The 15,859-nt window shown below is 43.9% G+C and overlaps 1 protein-coding gene across 6 annotated transcripts in view; it reads right to left on the reverse strand.

Annotated features, from left to right (window-relative positions):
- Positions 1-15,859, reverse strand: part of KLHL3 (kelch like family member 3) — a 116,917-nt gene that overhangs the window by 43,528 nt on the left and 57,530 nt on the right. For all 6 annotated transcript variants that reach the window (XM_082379656.1, XM_082379655.1, XM_082379659.1 and 3 more), the window contains one exon: positions 6,904-7,013. In XM_082379656.1, coding sequence (XP_082235782.1) covers positions 6,904-7,013 — 110 coding nt within the window. The remainder of the gene's footprint in view (positions 1-6,903; positions 7,014-15,859) is intronic.

Here is a 15,859-nt window from a genome sequence, read left to right on the forward strand (position 1 = left end):
TTGAGGAAGCTTTCACAAAGAATGAACTGCAAGGCCTTGAGTAGGTAGGATTTACTGATCACGCCCTTCGCTGTCAACCAGCTTAGTCTTTGTTATAAAAGCTGCAAAGCAGGCTGAGTGTAATGACGTTGATATTTAACCTTATCTTTATTTTTGGCTTGACTTGTCTAACTGGTTCCACTCAGTTGCACTGTTTACCTACTCAGCTGTGAAAGCCACAGCACTCGGCAGCAACGGTGACCTTCTCAGCAGCTAGAGAAGGCCGCGTATTTTTTTTCATTTAGACGTCATGCTTGGAAAATAAGCAAATAAACTTCCGACTAGCCTATGTGCCTAAAATCGCTCCCAACGGCCCCTGCCATCAAAGGACTGGGCAAGGCAAAGGGGCAACAGGTAGCGGCAGCAGCAGTGCATGTCCGTGCTGTGCCAGGCCCTGCGCCACACTCCCCAGAGACACTGTAACCATGGACTCTCCTGACGGCCACTGAGTAGACACTCCTGCCCCTTATTGACTGACTCATCCTAGTCCAGAGCCAGAAAGCAGCAGGGCTGGGCCCACACCAGCCCATCTCCAGCGCTCAGGCTCTTACCCGTTATTCTCAGCAGCTACCCAGCTGGCAAACCTCAGCCAACAGGCCACATGCACCTGTTTTTGTAAATAAAATTTCCTTGGAACACAGCCACACTCACTCATGACAAATCATCTACGGCTGCTTTCACACTTCAACAGCAGAGCTGAATTGGGACTCTGTGGCCCACAAAGCCTAAAATACTTACTATCTGGCCCTTTAAAGGAAAACTGTGTCAACCCCTGGTCTGTAAAATCTAAGCAGAGACCCTGTGGCCTCAATCATGGGACAGGGTGATGTCTACTCAGATGAAAATACTTTTCATGGGCCCCACGATGAAATAATTGGCTGCCCACACGGCACACTTACGGTTTCACTTTTAGACAAAGAAATAGCATCATTTCCTCACTGCTTCATGTTCCAGAACCAATTTCTTGAGTGCTACAAGGTTGCTATGTGGAAAGGAGATGGAGGAAATTGGATTTCATAGTCCTCGGCTCACACCTTCAACATAAGCACAAGCCTTGGCTAGAAAATACCAGATGAACCCGATCCTTCTACCCCACCCCCTAAGTTACTGAGGCAGCCAAGCCAGATGTTCCTGCACACTGAGTAAAGGGGAGAGCCCTTTACTGGCAAGGGGAAAGGTCCAACAGCTCACGGGATCCCAACCAGGGATTCAACCCGGGCCATGGCAGTGAAAGCCCAGAGGCCTAACCACTAGGCCACCAGGGAACTCCCAACAAGCTCTTGAATAGTAATGAGTAAGGGTCTCTCCATCGGGGTGGGGGTTCATTAATAAAGACCAGGGGCCTGGGTGGCAGACACAGTCAGCTTCAAATCACAGAGCAGTCTATTGTCAATAAGCCTTGGTCTCCTCCTCTCCAAATGGCCTTGAGAGCTGTTGTAAGCATTAGAAATGATATGCAAAACAGTATGCTGGGTAAAAGAAGTCAGGCACAAAAGCATGCACACACCAGGATTCCATTTATACAAAGTTCAAAAACTGGCAAAACTGATCTACTGCGAAGTCAGAATAGTAGTTTGGCTTCTCGGGATGGTGGGCAGTGACTGGAAGGAAGGCCTGGAGCTCCGTTTCTTCATCTGGATGCTGGCTTTGTGGGTGTTGCACTTTGTAAAAAGTTGAGCCGTGCACTTTGTATTTGCTCATGTCTCTGAGCTTACTCCAAGCTCACTTACTCTGAGCTTTTTTTCAACGATGTGTGAAATAGTCACAGTGATCAGCCAAGATAGATTTTTGGTCCTAGCGTGGTGGTACTCCCGTCATAGGCACTTACTGAACTGCGCTCTCCAAAGGAGAGCAGTAAGAAGAGTAACACTGACTCAGGGGCCCAGGCCACATCATTGTCTGCAGGCTGAGGATGTGGCAACTCGAATGCTGACCTCAGAGTGTGGCGGGGCTGCCAACAGCTCGGCCTAAGCACAGGATGTACTTCCTTGGGCGCTGGATGATGCCTCAGCAGCAAGCACTAAAGCCCAGCCTACTGGCTGAGGAGCTCCTGCCCACACCCCAGACCGACCACTGGTGCTGGTGGGAGAGGCTAGGAATTCAGACAGGAGAACCTGCAACACGAATGATCCCAGGAGACAAGGTCCAATCCCTTCCAGGAGATAAAATATCAGAATTTGTCCCCTGATGAGAGTTTTAGGAGATATAAGTACATAAAAATGTGATCATGCAGAGAGAAACTAACCTGTTCTTCTCGCTATAACACATACTTGGCACTAATCTAATTTTTTGAAGAAACTCAACCAATTTCTTCCTGACCTGTATCTAACATGTGGCCATTTCCCCGTTAGTTCTTACTCTGAGAGGCCTCAATAGTGTTTCATAAGAAGGCATGGAATTCTTGAGAAGTAGAAAGACATTTATCAGCTAGGAAAGCAAAGATTCCGAAAAGTCCAATAACCAGCAACTCAGTGGCAAAACTGCAGTAGAACTCAGGAGTCATATCTCTTCTCCTTGCAGTGTGTTTGTCCTGGAAGGTTGCTTACCCTGCCCCTGGGGCAACGAGGCTGCCCATGGTGACAGCTGAACTTCAGGTCTGCAAAGGGTATGCAAAAAACAGGCTATCTGCTCACAGGGTTAGCTCTAACCCTGCGACACCTCCCATAGGAAAGAATCAGGTGCCTGGGAGGGGCTTGCTTCTCTGTGTTTTCCCTCTAACTGGGCAGGGGTGAGCAGGGGAGAGGGGAGGAAAGTCCTAACCAAAGAGCTAGTGATTTTGTGATTCCTACCACATCCACTTGCCCTCTCTCAAATAACAGGAATTTTTAAACAAAAACTACATGGAGGAAAAATGGCAAAGATCCATGCCTCCCTCCGACCTCTAGTTCCCACATTTCTCCTTATTCTCTGGAAAAATATTAAAATTATCCCCATAATATCAGCTGGCTCAAGGCAGAGTCAGGCCCCAGTCTGCCTCTTCATTCCCTCGGGGAACGTCTGCTGAGCACCTCCTAGTGCCTCCCAGGGCTCTGTGTCAGGACTGTGCGTGACACAGAGATGGCTAAGGTACCCTCACAGCCCTCAAGGAGCTTGAGCGTAGTGAAGGGGATGAGTCGTGGGCAAAAGCAAGTGCTCTTGGAGGAAGAACAGCACCTGAGCCCTCGGAGAGGCCCAGGTGGAGCTGGGGGTGCTGGTGACACAGAGACAGCTACCACCCTCAGCTCCTGCCTGGCACAGAGCCGCAGGTCACGCCAACCACCCAGACCAATATGGGGCCCGGGAAGAGCTTCCCCTTGAGAAAGGCCCCAGTCAATGGTTACATGTATCACCTCATTTCATCCTCAGAACAGCTCTATAAGATAGATACTACACTATCATTACCCTCCTTCACAGATGAGAAAACTGAGACTTAGGTTCTTTTATTCATTCCTTCAACAAATATTTTTTGGTATCTACCATGGACCTGACACCACTCTAGCAGCAACCATAAGGTAGTCAAAATTCCTGACTATACATGGTGTATACATTCTGGTAGGAGATAAATAACTGGCCCAAGATCAATCACTCAGCTTGTTAAAGTAGTGGGCCAGGATTGAATTCAGTTCTTCTGGCTGCAGAACCTATACTTTCAAACTTCCAACAAGCAAGCTGCCTGGGCCCAGCCACAGACACTTAAAATCATCATTAATAGTAAGATACCACATTTCCTCTATTTTAATATGCATAGTTTTAAGATGCATCTGAAACCTGGCTGCATTTTATAATATATGTTGAAAGAAACCTGTGGGCTGCTGGTAGAGAAGTAAGTCATAATATAACTGATACTGCGGTTCAAGTGTAGATTTCGCTAAATACAGGTCATTTGACTGCCGACGCAATTGAGTTTTCTGCAAATGTTAACATTAAATCAGTTGGATTTTAACTTAAATGAAGATCCCTGATACTACTTCAAATACACTCAAAAAACTTCACTATATTGCAAGAAAAAGCTATTGTGCATGCAAGCGATTATGCCTATCACACGCAATGTAATTAAAGGGAGTAGAAATCACCAAACCTCTTGGAACAGATCACAGAATTTTCAAAGCCTTAAGGGCTAGCGTTCAAATGACAAACATCTAATTGTCAAAAGCTTCCAGCTATTTAACTTCCAGCAATATGTGAGCAATTAAGGGGAAAAAAAATATATGGGTTTTGCCAAAGAGAAAATGCAGGCCAAACCCCACTATTCATTAATAAGACTCAAAATTACATAGCTAACCTTAAACATCCCAAAGGGTTCAAGATCATGAGTAATATACTTTCTGAAAAGCATCACATAACTCTGAAGTTACACATAACTTCTGAGAACCAAACATGATACACAATCAATAATGTGAAAAATACCTACACTCCAAACTGATTCTACAGAAAGAGGAACCCATATGTAAGCATATGAATAAATGAAAGTCACTATAGACAAGTTTTAAGAGTGTACATCTATTGTCATGTTTCTTTGTTTCTGGAAAGATGCAATTAACACCATGATTTGTTTCACCATGACCAATGGCAAATCAATACCATTACCATTATCACTGGTACCTCCAAATAGAGAACTGTGATAATTACAATGATAGCTGCCATTTATTGAGCATCTATCAAACACCGTATTTGATTTTTTTTCACCCATTATCTCTAATCCTCGTGACAACTCTATAAGGGAGGCACTCGTAGTATTTCAGTTTTACATGTAAGTAAATTATGGTTCAAAGAAACCAGTGACTTCTCAAGATCATACAGTCAGTAAGCATCAAGCTGAGTGTGGAACCAGTTCTGCCCAAGTCCAAAACCCAAGTGGTTTCCAGGGCACTATAATGCCTCTCCCTACTAACAACCCACCTCCACCCCTGTCCTGGCACAGCACGCATAGATAAGCCCTCACCTAAAACTTACTATGATCTCAGGGAAGGATGGGCCAGGATGAATTTAAGATAGAAGGGTCTCCCTCTCAATCCAACACCCTAAGTTGATTCAACTCCTGCTACTTATGTGCCTGCTTCCATTTTCTCAAACTACACTTGAGGACATGATCAAGCAGACCCTAAACTGGCCAACAGCCCAACATACACAGAGCCAATTGACTGGTTCATTCCTTCAAATTGTGCCAATTTGGTAGCACAGTCCAGAGAAGAAAGTACACAAGCTTAGCAAGAAGCGAGGAAAGCCTCTCCATTTCTGAGGCTGGGGCAGGAAGGGGCCTGTGGCCTGGTCAGAAGCATTCTTTCCCCTGGAGGTGCTGTTTCACATCAGCTAATGGAAGCAGAGACCTCCCTAAGCCTACGGGAGGGTCCAGCTTGTGCCAGTCACCTTCTGGGGATCTCCCTGAAGTCTCAGGACAGCCCATAGTTCCAACTGACAACTGCTCTTCTTCTTGATGAAACTTCTGCAGGACAACAGGCAGGGGCTTGTGAATTTCACACCCATTCTCTGGACATGTACCTTTGGATGCAGTCTCATCTACAACATAAAATCCTTCTCAAGGGCTTTTCCTTGAATATTCCCTCAGGAAAGGGCCTCAAGCTTGGATGCTAAGATTGGACTAGGACAATTCAAGAAACATTTACTGAGCATCTCTGAGGATGCAGAGGTGAGTAAGGTGTGGTCCCTACCATCAGGGAACTCACAAGTGAGTAGAAGAGGTAAGACCAGCTCAGAACTAACTACAATATAAAGCAGAACAAGGTTAAGTGTTATCCCAGAGGAAAAAGGGATTAATTCCAGAAGCACAGTCAATAATCAATTCAGCTAACACTGACTAGGCACCCACTAGGTAGCAGGTACTATACTAGGCATTGTATATGCCTTATCCCATTCAATCCCCGCAACCACCCTGTGGAACATGTTCTATTACTACCCACACTTTACAAATGAGGAAATAGATGGAAAAGCAAAATATCTTGCCCAAGGTCACATAACTGATTTGTAAATACTAAAGATGAGATTTGGACCCCAGTGGCCAACATGGAAGCGTATGTTATTTCCAGTATAGTAGACTGAATCGCCTGGAGTAAAGAAATTCTTCCTGGTAGAAGAAAAATCTGAACCGTTTGGGAATTCAACCAGATGAAGAGGGAAGTAGAGAATATTCCTAGCAGAGGGTCAGAGATAAGGAAGGCCGGGAAGTAGGATAGATCAGCAGTCACAGGTCAGCTAAAGCAGGGGCAGAAGTCAAGCTTCTAGCACAGAGGAAGAGGTGTGCGGTCAGTGAGTCAGGGGACTGGGGTCAGGAGACCTGGGTTCTAGTCCTGGCTTGGCCACCGAAAAACTGTGTGTGACCTTCAGCAGTTTCTATCCTCTCTCTGGGGCTCGGTTTCCTCATCAGTAAAAATTCCAATTCCCTATTGGAGTAGATGTTCCCCAAAGGTCTGCTCTGGCTTAAATGCTCAGTGATACTCACAAGAGGCCGTGTGGGACTGTGGTTAAGACCAGGTGACATGTAAACCAGCTGAGTGACCTTGAACAAGCTAATTAAATCCTCTGAGTCTGTTTCCTCATCTGTAACGTGAGGACAACGGCGATGCCTGCTTCACAGGGCTGAGGTGAAGGCTGAGTGAACTTAGCACAGGGTTTGGCAAACTATAAACGTTTAAGAAATGGAGGCAGCTTTGTCGCCATCATCATCATCACCATTGCTCCTTCTTTAAAGGGTCCATAAAGTGAATGTAGTGGTCGTGGGCCAGAAAGCCTTTTTTTTAAAAAAAAGGGACAAAAAATTAAGATCTTTTTTTTTATTTGAAAAAGAGAAAAGGTCTCATTGAACCACAAGTCCTTCCCATGACCACCTCACGAGAGAGGCTCCTGTTTCAAAGAAGGGCCACGTCATACCTTCTCTTCTGAAGAAACGGTCAGCTTGTCACTGGATATCAAGCTGCACACCTGGTCCAGACTTAGGCTAAGAAATTCTTCCCCCAGCATCACCTCTGGAAAGTGCTGCTCTGTTCCAAAAAAAGCAGAAGTTCAGAAAACAAAGTTATAACACACTCCTGCCCTTCCATGAACCAAGGCCATGACAATCTGTGGGATTCAGAGCAGAGTCCTGGGAGCTCTGGGGGAGGCAGGAGGCAGAGAGAAAGGCAGACATCCTGGCTGGAGGGAAACCAGCCTCTTAATTCAGCAGCAAAGGCATCCCCCTGTGTGACCCTCTGTCCTGAACATCATCACAGAGGAAAATGGGGCAGAGAGATGCAAGGTTATATTTTTTCCATGCTCCATGAGATTAATAATGGTGTTGCAGAGAAGCCTCACAGGGGCCTGCCTACTTAATTGAGCTCATTTCCCCTCAAGGCACAGGCTGGCAGAGTTGCAGACGGTGCCCCCTGCAGCTCAGCCAAACAAAAGTGGGTCAGGACTGCTGTGTCGCTCAAAGTCTCTGGGGTTCTGGTAGGAAGTCAACATTAGAAGGCTGGCAGAAGGGTTCATCCCATCTTGCCCAAGTCAAGCCTGCTATAGTGAGAATCTGGTTCACAAGAAGGCTCAACTAAGCTTTTGTCCAGGTGTGGCACCAACACAGCTGGCACCACCACCACTGGGAACAGTCCACAGCGGCTGAGCCTATAGAGGCTATAAGACGGAGGGGAGTTCGGGGACAACTAGAACAAGATAAAACTCACAGGCCCGAGGACCACACAAGGGAAATGCCAAGGACAATTCCTACCCTGACATTCGCCCAGGCCGCCATCCGGCTATTACAGAGGCATTTGCCAGTGAAAGAGCATGCACTTCAGAAAGAAGGACCTAGATTCAAGTCCCGGCTTTGCCATTTATGAGTTGTGTCTTTGAGCCAATGGCATCACCTCCCTGGGTCTCATTATCCCCATCTGTACAGTGGAGGTAAAAACCACGTCTCACTCCCTCCCATGCTCTGGTGAGAGAGGAACTGAGAACGTGTTTTGCAAGCGCCTTGAAGGTGAACCAGCCCAAGGGCTGACAATTCCTGGTGTAGCAGACTCTGGAGGTCACAGCGTCCTTTGTCATTTGCCCCAGACCTTGCTCCTTCCTCGGTTCTCACAACCCTGCACCATCGCCCCAGGAGCATCTGTGCTCCTTGCCCTCCAGACCTCTCCCCTTCCTTCTGTGGTGGCCCCGCTCTGCCCTGAGAGCTTCTTGGATAATTCCAGAAGCTCCCTACCCCCCACTTGGCCTGGCTGGCCCCTGGAGTGAGATCCTGAGTCCCTCCATGCCTGGGAGGCTGCTGAAACATCAACTCTGCCGCAGCTGCACAATGAAAAGGAAAATCAGAGCATGCTAATCACACTCATCAACTTCTTAAAAACCAAACAAACGAAGAACTTAAGGTTTAAGTAATTTCTTGCAAAAATCATTTTTAACTTTTTATGTTGTAAGAATTTCAGATCCAAAGAATTCCCGTATGCCTTTCATCCAGATTTCCTGAATGTTAATACTTTACTCTCAATGACTGAGTTATAAATAATCTTTTCCATCTTTCACTGGACAAAAAGGGCTCCCCACTTGCTCCCCACCAGCCTAAGGATATAACTGAAGCCACAATTAAAGCTCACCCATCCTGAGGCTCAGGGATGCTTGTACAGGACAAGACAAATTTAAAAGTTCAGATCTTTTACAAATGGAAGCAGCCGTCAAAACGTAAGAAGCTGGTCTTACTTCTCTATATGTCAACAGAAAAAAGCCTTTAGTTAAAGCATAGATTTTAAGTATGACATTCAAAGCACCTCCCTAACTATGGGAATATTTAAGACTAGATAGTTATTTTTAAAGTGTCCATTCCTAAAGATTTTTAAATACAAGCAAGTGAACAATTTTCTTTGGACAATGGGAATTCATTCTTGGCCCGGAGGCTTGGAAAGTAACAGGATTCTCCCTATACACTCTTTCTAGCCCAAGAAGTCTTTGGACCAGAGTCTCCCAATGTGTTGGCAACACCCAAGAAACAGCAGAGAGAAAACTGACAAAGTATAGGACAGGGAGGCTCTGTGGACCAGCCTCGGCTGAGCTCAGCAGGTGAGTCAGGCAAACCAGTGCCTACATCCCTGTGGCCCAGAGCCATACCTGGTCTTCCCACCTTTATCTTTGGTTGACTGAAAAACCTAACATTTGGAGGAGTGAAAAGAACAGGAGGAGGTGAGAAAGTAAAATTCTGAGCTGTAAGGAATTCTTCCTCAGAGCTCAGAAAGCCAAAAGTAGATGAGCTTGGGTTTTGAAAAGGAGGAAAATAGAAGTGCAGTGATGTGTATCCTAGGTGACTTGGTGAACAAACCAGAAGTCGTCAAAGATAAACCAAGGCAGGAAGTAGTCAGCCCCCCACACCTCCCCATCTTTCACACTCTGGGGCACTGCAGGATATGAATCTGGGTCCCTTCTCTCTGAAGTCAGCTGCTTATTTGCCCATCAAGAACCTCCCACTGAAAACCTTCAGAAATCCTCCCAGGAGGGAGCATCTGGTGGGGAGGAGGCAACAAGGGAGGTATTGGGCAGGAGCTTCTCACCCAGGGCTGGCACCCCGAGATCCAGGAGATTTGCGAGGCATGAGCAGGAGGACACAAAGAAGGGGGCCCAGACAGAAACTCCTTCCCTTCCCCCTTTGGTCTGAGGACACAGGGCCCAGAGTCTGGGGACCAGAGCTCCCTTTCTGTTAGCAACACTCAAGACACAACAGGATAGAAAACACAGGAACAGGATGCTCTGGCTAACTCAATTTCCTGGGAAACAGGAGTTCCCCAGAAGACTTCGTACTCAAGTCAGCGCTCTTCCCAGCCTCTTCCTGGAAAGAACCCACTATGCTACCAGAAGATACCGCCCTGAGAATCAGCTTCTACCTTTAACACTTGTTTGTTTGTTTGGAGTTTTTTTTAATTTGTTTTGCTTTGCTGTGAATGTATTAAGGGACAATGTAGTGACAAACTGTGGCTAACAATCAGAAGACCTGGGTTCCAGTCCCAGCTCCACCTCTTACCGTCACTTCTTCCCAGGCCTTGGCTTCATGAATCATAAAATGGGATGGTAATGCCTGACCTCAGTCTCCAGGTTGTTCTGAAGTTCAAAAACGATACTATGTATTAGCCCATTTTGAGATCTATAGGAAACTCTTTAGAAATGAAGGAGGAACATTATGCGCCCATGTTCCTGAGTCACGAAGTCCAGTTCTGCGGGCAGCACTGATCTCCAACAGAGAAGCGTTTCCACAGCATCAGAGTCATCCTTTGAGACTGCAGGTCCTGCAGGCAAGGCTGTGGACCTCAAAGGTCTTAAGAGACCCACTTTATTCCACTGAGTTCCACAAACTTTCTAGTGATATAAGTTACTCAATTTCTTCAGATGAGAATACTGAAGGCTTCAGTATTCTCATCTATTAAATAGAGCAAATAATAGCACCTATCTCATAGAGGTGTTATGGGCATTAGATAAGCAAATATATGTAACTCACATTTCCTGAGACCACTGTAAGTGCTCAATAACTGTTCATACATGATGTGCCAAATACAGTGTTTCTTCAAAAATGAAGAAAGCAGAGCCGATGTCTACAAGGAGGCCACTGGCTTACAAAAGGGTAAAACAAGGCACCAGCAACTTCAACCCAAAGTCCACAGGGCCATGACTGGGAGAGGCACTCCAAGTTAAACAAAAGCAGGCAAATTCAGAGCATGACTAGAGAACAGCAATAGCTCAGTCTAGCTAGAGGCTAGGCTGTGTCTTCATTCATCTAACAAATATGTATACAGCATCCTGTGCCAGGCTCCCAGAGATACAAGAGAGGCAGGCAAGGCTCAGTCTTAGGGGATGGGTGAAATATGCAGGGGCGTAGTATCTTTTAACCATGGGCTAGTCCCTTGAAGGGGGACTCTCCAAAATAAACTCTAACTTTTCTTGTCTTTTTGCTTTTTTTTCCTTTAGGGAGGAGTGTAAACAGGAAAAAAAAAAAAAAAGTCAATTAATTAACCATTCTGACTGAGAGTCCCAATTAACCAGGCTTTACTATAAGTAGCAAATACTGTTTAGGATCCAAGTTTTGGAATAGAAATAGTGAGTTGTTTAAGTTATTAGGTATTTAATTTTTCTCTTCATTTGACTAATTTTTTGCTTATGGAATATAAAGAGGGAAAACATGATTTAAGAGATTATAATAATAACAAAAAATCATAACATTAAGAGAAAATGCAGAATACAAATTTATAGATACTGTTTGATCACAAATATGTAAGTCTAGAATTTCAGGATTAAAAGATGGCTCTTTATTTCCCCTCTGTACTCAAATAAAAATTATTATTATAAATATTTTAAAAATCCAAGTTTTGGAAACACTGCTTTGGGAAAGATCTCCAGGGTTCTCCCTACTTGCTGCAAATAATAATAAAGCCTTCCTTCTCCAAAAAAAAAAAAAAAAAATCCAAGTTTTGATTAATGAAACATTAATGGATCTGTTCCTGTCCATTTGGATGAGAAATTTTGGAGAAGGGGAAGGGCACCAGACAACTGCAAATCCTTTCCCCGGCAAGCAACACACACATATCTTCCCAATGTTGAAAGGATGAGGAAATTGGGTGGCACATTCCTAGGAAAGGGGGCATAATTGGGTCTTTTCAAGGAAGCAGGCCTGGAGAAAGTTAATGGCTTTTCCTAAAAACAGCTAACACTGTACTAGGTATTTTACATATATTATGTCACTTATATCTTCCAAAAGCCCAGCTGAAGTGAATATCAATATCTCCATTTTACAGATGGAGAAATGGAGGCTTGGAAAGCCTAAGTTATGAGCTTAGTATCATACGGTAGTAAAGTGGTAGAGCCAGGTTTTGAAATTAAGGCTGTCTGAATATAATAACAAACATTCTGATATGTATTATAGTCTTCAAGATAATAAAAACTTGTCCTGAGCAGGCCATTTTGGTAAAATTCAATATAGACATCAGAGCACCCTAAGAATCCCTCTTAGGGATACTGCAGAGAGAGAAAGAAACAGGAATCTAAAGATGTTTCTTTAAAAAAAAATCTTAGAGTAGTAGTGTTCTAAACATTTTGGCATCAGACCTGGATTCAAATCTCAGACCCAACCCTTGGATTGAAATCTTTCTCTAATCCACCTGTCTTCCAGGCTAGATGACGTGATATTCTTCTGTGTTCCCAAAGCCACTCAAATAGGAAATTAAAATTTTCATACTGCTAGTCAACCTGTCTTACCACCTGAGGTCTTCCTCTCATACTGGGACTATGAGCCCCATGAGCGCAGGGTCTGTCTTATTTGAGTCTGTCTGTGTGAATGTGAATCCTCAGTGTCCAGGACAATGTCTGCAGATATTGAGCTCTGAAATTACTGTGCTTCCTTGTCCATTCTTCAGGACTGCCTAGGGCTCAGGCAACCTCTCAAGCAAGTCCCAAGTCCATTCCTCCCTCTTGATGGGATGAAATAAACCTAAGCCTTTGATCAGGTTCATCTAAACTACAAGCCCAGACAATAACCCATCTACGACTTCTTTGACCTGCAGAGACGAAATGAACCCAGTTATTCCAGGGCCAGTGGACCCAGCAAAAAAGGTATGAGTGTCTCTGAATGGAACCACTGATCATGCCCCCAGGAAAGAACGGCTGACACAGGTGGACACACAAACAGAATCAAAACATTTTAGCAGGGTAAAAAAAGAAAACAGCTAATTTAAATTTCTCTCTCCATTACCCTATTTTGGGAGGGCAGAGGTAAGCTTTCTTTAATCAATATTTGGCTTTCAGGGCCCACAGTTTCCTTGCTCCAGGGAGAAGGCTCAGCTCCCACAGAGAAGTAACACAGATCTACCTTGACGTCTTCCCGCAAGGGGTCACGACCACCAGCCCTCAGACTCTAAATTTCACTGACTCCACTCTCCCTGGGATGGTGGGATACAAGCTCTCTTTCCTTGTCGACCTAATTCCAGAAGTATATATGTTGTACTTCCCCTTTCTCTCTATCACACACACAGAGCAAAGGGCTATATCAAAACTACCCAGTTATCAGTGCTACTGATTCAACAACAAAGTTCCCTGTTCTCCAGAGTATGGAAGGAACAGGGAAGTTTCCTAAAATCCCAACAAGGAGAACAACTAACAACAAAAAATACCTGTGTCTGCACTAATGCTTCACTTGCCACCTTCAAGGTAGAAGCAGAGGTAGGAATGAGGCAACTGCCATGGACAGAGAGGCTGAACTGGCCTGGGAAGATGTGAAAATAAACAGTGGGCTCAGAGCACAGGCCCTGGAGACAGACAGCCTCATCATGAATCTTGGCATTGCCACTCACAAACTATGTGATCTGAAGTAAGTTACTAAACTTCTCTGGGGTTTCCATTTCTTCATCTATAAGTTGGGAAAGTAATAACTACTTCTGATAGTTATGTGGCCTCTTATAGTTATGAAGTGTGTAGCACCATGCCTGGCACCTTGCAAGTGTTCAGAAATGGTAGAAACTTCCACCATGATCATCACCACCATTATTACTTTATGATGCCAAGTTGGAGGCAGCAATTTCACAAGATGACCCTCAATGAGTCAGAGGTTCGTGTGTTTTAAAATGCTTTGTCAAAGTTTTTTGCTGCCCTTAGTTTAATTACTTCATTCCATGGTCTCAAATGACTCCATCAATCGAAAAACAGGCCACTTCTCTCCACAAACACGTGAAATTCGATGGCTTTTCCATCCCATGGCTGGAGGGTTTCAGCTCAGCTTTGGCAGACTGATGTGAACAAAATGTCCAAAGAATTTTAATTGCCATTTCATTAACAGGGTCCCATTAATATCCCTCCCAACCAGCTCTGCTGATGGTCCAGTGCATGGCCATCCAATTACCAAACAACAAAGTCCCCATAAACCTGGGCCCAAGCCTCTGAAGTTAAATATTAAGCAGTCCCTGGAAACAATAACAGTGAGATATAAGAAGTCGCAGGATACAAAATTAATACACAGATATCTCCTGCATTCTTATACACTAACAACAAAAGATCAGAAAGACAAATTAAGGAAACAATCCCATTTACCATTGCAACAAAAAGCCTAAAATACCTAGGAATAAACCTACCTAGAGAGACAAAAGACCTGTATGCAGAAAACTATAAGATACTGATGAAAGAAACCAAAGACAACACAAACAGACGGCGAGATATACCATGCTCTTGGATTGGAAGAATCAATACTGTGAAAATGACTACACCACCCAAAGTAATCTACAGATTCAATGCAATCCCTATCAAATTACCAATGGCATTTTTCACAGAACTAGAACAAAAAATTGTATAATTTGTATGGAAATACAAAAGACTCCAAATAGCCAAAGCAATCTTGAGAAAGAAAAACGGAGCTGGAAGAATCAGGCTCCCTGACTTCAGACTATACTACAAAGCTACAGTAATCAAGACAATATGGTACTGGCACAAAAACAAAAATATAGATCAATGGAACAGGATAGAAAGTCCAGAGATAAACCCACACACATATGGTCGCCTAATTTACGACAAAGGAGGACAGAATATACAATGGAGCAAAGACAGCCTCTTCAATAAGTGGTGCTGGGAAAACTGGACAGCTACATGTAAAAGAATGAAATTAGAACACTCCCTAACACCACACACAAAAATAAACTCAAAATGGATTAAAGACCTAAATGGAAGGCCAGACATTGTAAAACTCTTAGAGGAGAACACAGGCAGAACACTCTTTGACATAAATTGCAGCAAGATCTTTTTTGACCCACCTCCTAGAGTAATGAGAATAAAAACAAAAATAAACAAATGGGACCTAATGAAACTTAAAAGCTTTTGCACAGCAAAGGAAACCATAAACAAGATGAAAAGACAACCTTCAGAATGGGAGAAAATATTTGCAAACGAAGCAAGCGACAAAGGATTAATCTCCAAACATATACAAACAGCTCATGCAGTTCAATATCAAAAAAACAAGCAACCCAATCAAAAAATGGGCATAAGATCCAAATAGACATTTCTCCAGAGAATACATACAGATGGCCAAGAGGCACATGAAAAGATGCTCAACATCACTAATTATTAGAGAAATGCAAATCAAAACTACAATGAGATATCACCTCACACTGGTCAGAATGGCCATCACCACAAAATCTACAAACAATAAATGCTGGAGAGGGTGTGGAGAAAAAGGAACCTTCTTTCACTGTTGGTGGGAATGTAAATTGATACAGCCATTGTGGCAAACAGTATGGAGCTTCCTTAAAAAGCTAAAAATAGAATTACCATACGACCCAGCAATCCCACAACTGGGCATATACCCAGAGAAAACCATAATTCAAAAAGACACATGCACCCCAGTGTTCACTGCAGTACTATTTACAATAGCCAGGACATGGAAACAACCTAAATGTCCATCAACAGAGGAATGGATAAAGAAGATGTGGTACATATATATACAATGGACTATCACACAGCCATAAAAAGGAACGAAATTGGGTCATTTGTAGACGTGTATGGACCTAGAGACTGTCATACAGAGTGAAGTCAGTCAGAAAGAGAAAAACAAATATCGTATATTAACACATATTTGGAATCTGAAAAAATTGGTATAGACAATCTTATTTACAAAGCAGAAATAGAGACACAGACGTAGAGAACAAACGTATGGATACCAAGGGGGAGGGGGTGGGATGAATTGGGAGATTGGGATTGACATATATACACTACTGATACTATGTATAAAACAGATAACTAATGAGAACCTGCTGTATAGCACAGGGAACTCTACTCAGTGCTCTGTGGTGACCTAAGTGGGAAGGAAGTCCAAAAAAGAGGGGATATGTGTATATGTATAGCTGAT

Source organism: Balaenoptera borealis (genome assembly GCF_965194805.1).
Source record: "Balaenoptera borealis genome assembly, chromosome: 2".
Lineage (NCBI taxonomy): Eukaryota > Metazoa > Chordata > Mammalia > Artiodactyla > Balaenopteridae > Balaenoptera > Balaenoptera borealis.